We start from the raw sequence: 6,359 nt of genomic DNA, 5'->3' as shown, positions 1-6,359 counted from the left end.
TTCTGTCCAAAGTTCCGTTCTCATGAAGGCAGCTTCCTGTGAACTGCACTTGTTGGCTGCTTTTCCTTCACTCTGCGGTCCAACTCATCCCAAACTATCTCAATTGGTTTGAGGTCGGGTGATTGTGGAGGCCAGGTTATCTGATGTAGCACTCCATCACAATCCTTCTTGGTCAAATAGCCCTTACACAGCCTGGAGGTGTATTGGGTCATTGTCCTGTTGAAAAACAAATGATAGTCCCACTAAGCACAAACCAGATGTGATGGCGTATCGCTGCAGAATGTTGTGGTAGCCATGCTGGTTAAGTGTGCCTTCAATTCTAAATAAATCACAGAGAGTGTCACCAGCAAAGTACCACCACACCATCACACCTCCTCCTCCATGCTTCACGGTGGGAACCACACATGTGGAGATCATCTGTTCACCAACTCTGCGTCTGACAAAGATACGACGGTTGGAACCAAATATCTACAATTTAGACTCATCAGACCAAAGGACAGATTTCCACAGGTCTAATGTCCATTGCTTGTGTTTTTTTGGCCCAAGCAAGTCTCTTCTTCTTAATGGTGTCCTTTAGTAATGGTTTCTTTGCAGCAATTCGACCATGAAGACCTGATTCATGCAGTCTCCTCTGAACAGTTGATGTTGAGATGTCTGTTAATTGAACTCTTTGAAACATTTATTTGGGCTGCAATTTCTGAGGCTGGTAACTAATGAACTTCTCCTCTGCAGCAGAGGTAACTCTGGGTCTTCCTTTCCTGTGGCGGTCCTCATGAGAGCCAGTTTCATCATAGCGCTTGATGGTTTTTGCGACTGCACATGAAGAAACTTTAAAAGTTCTTGTAATTTTCTGTATTGACCAACCTTCATCTCTTAAAGTAATAATGGACAGTCGTTTTTCTTTGCTTATTTGAGCTGTTCTTACCATAATATGGACTTGGTCTTTTATCAAATAGGGCTATCTTCTGTATACCACCCCTACCTTGTCACAACACAACTGATTGGCTCAAACGCATTAAGGCAGGAAAGAAATTCCACAAATTAACAAGGCACACCTCTTAATTGAAATACATTCCAGGTAACTACCTCATGAAGCTGGTTGAGAGAATGAAAAGAGTGTGCAAAGCTGTCATCAAGGCAAAGGGTGGCTACTTTGAAGAATCTCAATCTAAAATATATTTTGATTTGTTTAACACTTTTTTGGTTATTACATGATTCCATATGTGTTATTTCATAGTTTTGATGTCTCCACTATTATTCTACAATGTAGAAAGTAGTAAAAATAAAGAAAAACCCTGTAATGAGTAGGTGTGCCCAAACATTTGGCTGGTACTGTCATGTGGGGCTCAAAACAGGTAGGGTTCTGTCCCCCCTGCCCTGAATGATGGGTCGCCACTGGCATTACTACTAACCTACATAGCAGGCGTAAAAGAAAACACCTGAGCAGAGTTCCCACATCTGTTTTTCACATTACTACATACAGTGCTTGACTTGGGCAGGAGCTCACCGGAGCAGAGTGCCGGGAACCTCAAATGTTCTACTGCCTGAGCACCTGTTCCTGTTATAGAATATTAGCTCAGAATTTTGTGGAGCTCCTGCACCTAAATATAAACAGTAACAGCCACCAGATGAGTACTGGACCTTTTTCAGTCCCAAGTCAAGCACTGACTACAAAGCATTGAATACATAAAAGCTATTTCCAGAATGTAGATTACATTTCTGTGCCCTCAATGAAGTGACAAATACAGTATATTTTATATCTCTCTTCCCGAAAGTGGTGGAAGAGTGAGGCTATGACTACTCTAGGGTGGGGGAGAGAACAATAGAAGGAATTCCATTGAAGATGTAATTGTCTCTTGTTTTTACATGGGCAGCTGTTTCCAGTAAGCAGGTAAGTAATGTCCTCAATTGCAAAGAAAAGAGGGGGAAGCACAGACAGACATCAATCATTACATCGTAATATTTTCCATACAATATACTTTCAGATTTTTCATAGTCATAGTTCAGTCAGTAGGGTCTTCAAGTTTGTCGTCTGCATTTCCAAGTCTAATGACATGTTTTAGGTGTTGATGGCTGAGTGGGAGGTGCACTGATGTTTCATGACTTGATTCGATGTTTTATGAAGTGTAAAATGACTCATGTAGTCTAGTTTTCTGAGGATAACATTGGCAGTAAGATAAACCACCTCCTGTGGCTTTTCCTTTGTTCCAGTAAATCTGAGGTGTTTTAGTGCAGGAGGGACTAGAAACTTCTGTTTAAGGAAACGGGAGTCAATTAACTTGCACACTCCTTCCTAAAGATTTGAGAGGCACTTACGGGCTCTGTTAATATAGATAAAAGTATTACAATGATCCCTATGCTTCCACAAGTAGTTAGCTAGGCCTGGTTTGGTCATTCAAAATCTATCATTTGTCTTCCGTGCTTAATGTATTGTTATGTCCCCCCCCATTATTTTTGAACAAGAGTGTTTTAAATGATTTTACCATCTTTTTCTATTCTATTCCCTATTTTATTATTTCCTGTTACAAGACTTCGGGGATTGCTGTGTGTGACTAAAAACGAGGACATTTTGGTGACAAGACATGATACATGTGTTATGTTTCTAGTCTGAGGAAGAGAGCGAGAATGGAAAAGTGGGCCTCTGACTCAGCAGGGACTTGTTCTTGGACTCATATGGGTCCTGGAGGGCCTATTGACAAACAACAGCGAGAAAATACATTTCCATTTTACACAATATTGTGAGCTGTATACCATATCTATCCCGTTGCATTTCCCTTTTGATTTAAAAATATTACAGTGCATTCGAAAGTATTCAGCCCCCTTGACTTTTCCACATTTTGTTACATTACAGCCTTTTTTCTAAAATTGATTAAATTGGTTTTTTTTTCTCATCAATCTACATACAATACCCCATAACTGACAAGGGGAAAAAAGGTTTTCTGCATTTTTGCTAATTTTTAAAAAATTAAAAACTGAATTACCTTATTTATATTAGTATTCAGACCCTTTGCTATGAGACTTGAAATTGAGCTCAGGTGCATCATGTTTCCATTGATTATTCCTTGAGATGTTTCTAGAACATTGGATGAGGAGGAAAAAAACAATTTAATCAATTTTAGAATAAGGCTGTAATGTGGTCTGAACACTTTCTGAATATTGTTCTGGAACGAGACTGGCTGTTGGACAGGATCTGAGTAACAGTCCTTCGCCTCTATTTAGGGTTCCCCAAACTAACACTCTCCCTGAGGCCAACAGGATATGTTTTTGTGCTCCCATATCACACAGAAACTTCCTGTATGGACTTTACGCTTGGCTCGCAGCCTCCAAAACCATTATGACTGATGTTCCTGACAATTTTTGGGAGAAGGCCTACTTTACTTTCATTTCAACGCTGCGCTGGTTGCAGATACACACTACTATGCATCATCAAACATTTTCAAAACTGGTACAAAATAAAGTGCAACTGAAAAAACGTGTTATTTTAATGATTTTGAATCATTGCAGTGACATCTGTGTTGTTTTGTTAACAGGGGCGTATAGCCATATGGCAGATATTAGCAGACATATACAAAGAGGGAGTTCCCCTCTATTCTTTACCAGGACCAGGTGATCTATTCTTTACCAGGACCAGGTGATATATTCTTTACCAGGACCAGGTGATATATTCTTTACCAGGACCAGGTGATCTATTCTTTACCAGGACCAGGTGATATATTCTTTATCATCGGACCAGGTGATCTATTCTTTATCATCGGACCAGGTGATCTATTCTTTATCATCGGACCAGGTGATCTCGTAGTCTTTGAAGACACTCTTCAGCTTCTCCACAGACACTGAATGATCTGCTTTGCCATAGCCCTGAAATAGATGGAGGGGGGGGGGGTTAGAAAATGTTTTCCTCTCCTCTGTTTGGTGACCTTACTGGCACATTGAACTGAAATGCACTTACGGTTGATTCCCCAAAAACACGCAGTTTTTTGTCTTTGCTGTTGTGCTCAATCTTCCCTCCTCCAAGACAGTTGCACTCCAATCCCAAAGACGTTATTGGTGGGGTGACCTTCTCAAATATATGATCTGAAAAACAGTCAAAGTGATGGGATGTATGAAGGCCAAGGCATACAATGTTACAGTTACAACCTAGAGTGATTTTTGCACAATTAGTCACCTCATGCAGGCCTAGGGTCCATCTAAGTTTGTATCCAGGGCAGGCCCTGGGCATAAGCAGTCATTTAAGGCCCGACCAAAAAATGACTTACATATATTTTCTTATGTTAGTCACTGACAGTCACTCAATAAGCCCATGTCAGCTAACATTTTCTTCATTGGTAAGTTAGTCTAGCCAGGTATCTAAACTWGTAGTAATCATGGCCGAATTGCTGACCAGGCATGAAGGGCACATGCCCTGACCTCCACGGGGCCCCTATTGATTTCGTCAGTCACTTTCAATGAGATATCATATTAAAATGGCATTAGTCAAGGCGAAATGTGTAGAATTTCAGGAAATGTGCTTTAAAACTGCAACAATTTCTCTACACCCCATGGCAAAATGTGTAGAATTTCAGGACATGTGTTTTAAAGCTGCAACAATTTCTCTACGCCCCATGGCGAAATGTGTAAAATTGCAGGAATTTAACTTTAAAACTAAAATTTATTCTCTCCGAAGAAACTTACATTTCTTCTCTTTAGTGCCCCCCCCCCAAGAGCAGGGGCACTAAAATGTTTTGTCGGAGAGGTGGGGGGCCACCCAACCAAATCTCACTTAGGGCCCCCAAAAGGCTAGGGCCGGCTCTGTTCGTATATGTAATACATCAACTCTTATGTGGCTATCTTTAGGCATATGCATGTTGACAATGCTCCAACATCCTGTATTTGGTTGTCTGCAGTTGCGGACAGTAGCCTTTATAGCGCAATGGCACATTCAATAGCTACTATGTTATTGAGCTTCATGCCCTCGGTTTACTAGCAAATGGCGTTAGATATCATAGTAACAATTTATAACAAGGTCGCCTACATTTTGCCACTGGTAAAAATTTAGTACAGCAGGATTGGTGTACGTGGGCAATGGGCGCCTCAAAAAAATGCTGTCTGACCACAGCCACGAAAGAGACAAGGCAAACTTACTGTGATACTGCCCAGCACTCTTTGTGCCTCTCACTATATCTTTGTATTCAGTTCCATCTTTTACTTTTATCCTYACTAAAATATACTTAAATGTTCCCTCTGGATCGACTTCAGCGTCGGGGACTTTACCCAAAGCGTCTGCCATTGCGACTGTGAAAATACGCACTGTACACGGTACACACAACCTTGTAACTGCTCTGCCTACGACACACACCATTCCTGCAGCACAGTGCTCATGAAACGACTGCCTTATCGGGTTTAGGGCGTGTTCTACCATTTAAAGAGAGCGTTTGAGTAGTATGCTAAGTACATCTGACCATATCCATTTCTTTCCTTGCAATCATTCAGTATGGCTTGAATAAATGCTTGGTAGAATAGTATGTGCCTACCTAGCCCACGATGCACTCTTAAGGAGCCTACCGTTAATCCTTAAAGTTCAATAACCTTATGTTATTTTAAGAGGTAGACTGGCTCTGGCAGCCAAAACAGCCAAAWACTCCATCGAAACGTGAATCGATTCTCAATTGCGATACGATTCTAGAAACATAAAGCCCTTTACTTTAATATCACATCAAAATAATGCAAAATATACACTTACTGTACACAGTTTTAACCAGCTTTATCACTGTTTTAACCAGCTTCATCACTGTTGCWGCCGACAGTATTTTTCAGTGACACACAGGTGTTCAGAGCATGCTAATTACCACCGGTGGTCAATCCTTTTCCAAAGCGTCTGGTCTATACCTTAACATTAATAAATGTGAACTCATAGCTGTCAAAGATTGTGTGACACCTTCATATTATGGTATTCCAGTAAAAGAAGAACTTACATATTTAGGCATAACCATTACAAAGGATCAGAAGTCTAGAGGCTTACTAGACATGATGAGGAATAAAATTCCAGATAGAAGTGGGTCTTTCTAGGAATTGTTTTATCCAATTGATCTTAAAAGTATTATTTAAAGTAGTAGTCCAGAAAATTCAGTCCACCATTCTCAATAAGTGTTCATTACAAAGTTTTCCTAATGTAATGGGACGGTTTCTCCAAAGAAAGTTGAAAAGCATCTGGTCTATCTCCTTGCTTATTTTACCGTCAAGAATATAAAGATACGAGCGCCATATGTTAGTCTAGAGATACCTTCAGCCTTGGTTATTAGGACTCTACCTTTTAAAGATAATCCCTCTGTAGCCATTGATTTAGCTTCTTCTGGGGTTTTAATAAGAGGGTTTAAAATGTA

The 6,359-nt window shown here is 40.4% G+C and overlaps 1 protein-coding gene across 1 annotated transcript; it reads right to left on the bottom strand.

The window, feature by feature from the left end:
* Positions 1-3,467: 3,467 nt before the first annotated feature.
* si:dkey-51e6.1 (Ocnus domain-containing protein) lies at positions 3,468-5,827 on the bottom strand. The gene is made up of 3 exons (XM_024140603.2): positions 5,720-5,827; positions 3,950-4,074; positions 3,468-3,858 (listed from the first exon to the last, which is right to left on the bottom strand). The coding sequence occupies exons 1-3, from the start codon at positions 5,763-5,765 to the stop codon at positions 3,766-3,768; spliced, it is 264 nt and encodes an 87-aa protein (XP_023996371.1). The 5' UTR covers positions 5,766-5,827; the 3' UTR covers positions 3,468-3,765.
* Between the last annotated feature and the right edge of the window lie 532 nt (positions 5,828-6,359).

The sequence above is a fragment of the Salvelinus sp. IW2-2015 genome, unplaced genomic scaffold (genome assembly GCF_002910315.2).
Source record: "Salvelinus sp. IW2-2015 unplaced genomic scaffold, ASM291031v2 Un_scaffold2204, whole genome shotgun sequence".
Taxonomy (NCBI): domain Eukaryota; kingdom Metazoa; phylum Chordata; class Actinopteri; order Salmoniformes; family Salmonidae; genus Salvelinus; species Salvelinus sp. IW2-2015.
This window is presented reverse-complemented; position numbering and strand designations above follow the sequence as displayed.

Excerpts from the sequence above, each read along its gene's own strand:
- si:dkey-51e6.1 (XM_024140603.2), bottom strand. The coding sequence starts at position 5,765 with ATGAAGCTGGTTAAAACAGTGATAAAGCTGGTTAAAACTGTGTACA. Across the intron at positions 4,075-5,719 it reads GCTGGTTAAAACTGTGTACA|ATCATATATTTGAGAAGGTC; the intron begins GTAAGTGTATAT and ends ACTGTTTTTCAG. Across the intron at positions 3,859-3,949 it reads GTGTTTTTGGGGAATCAACC|GGCTATGGCAAAGCAGATCA; the intron begins GTAAGTGCATTT and ends CATCTATTTCAG.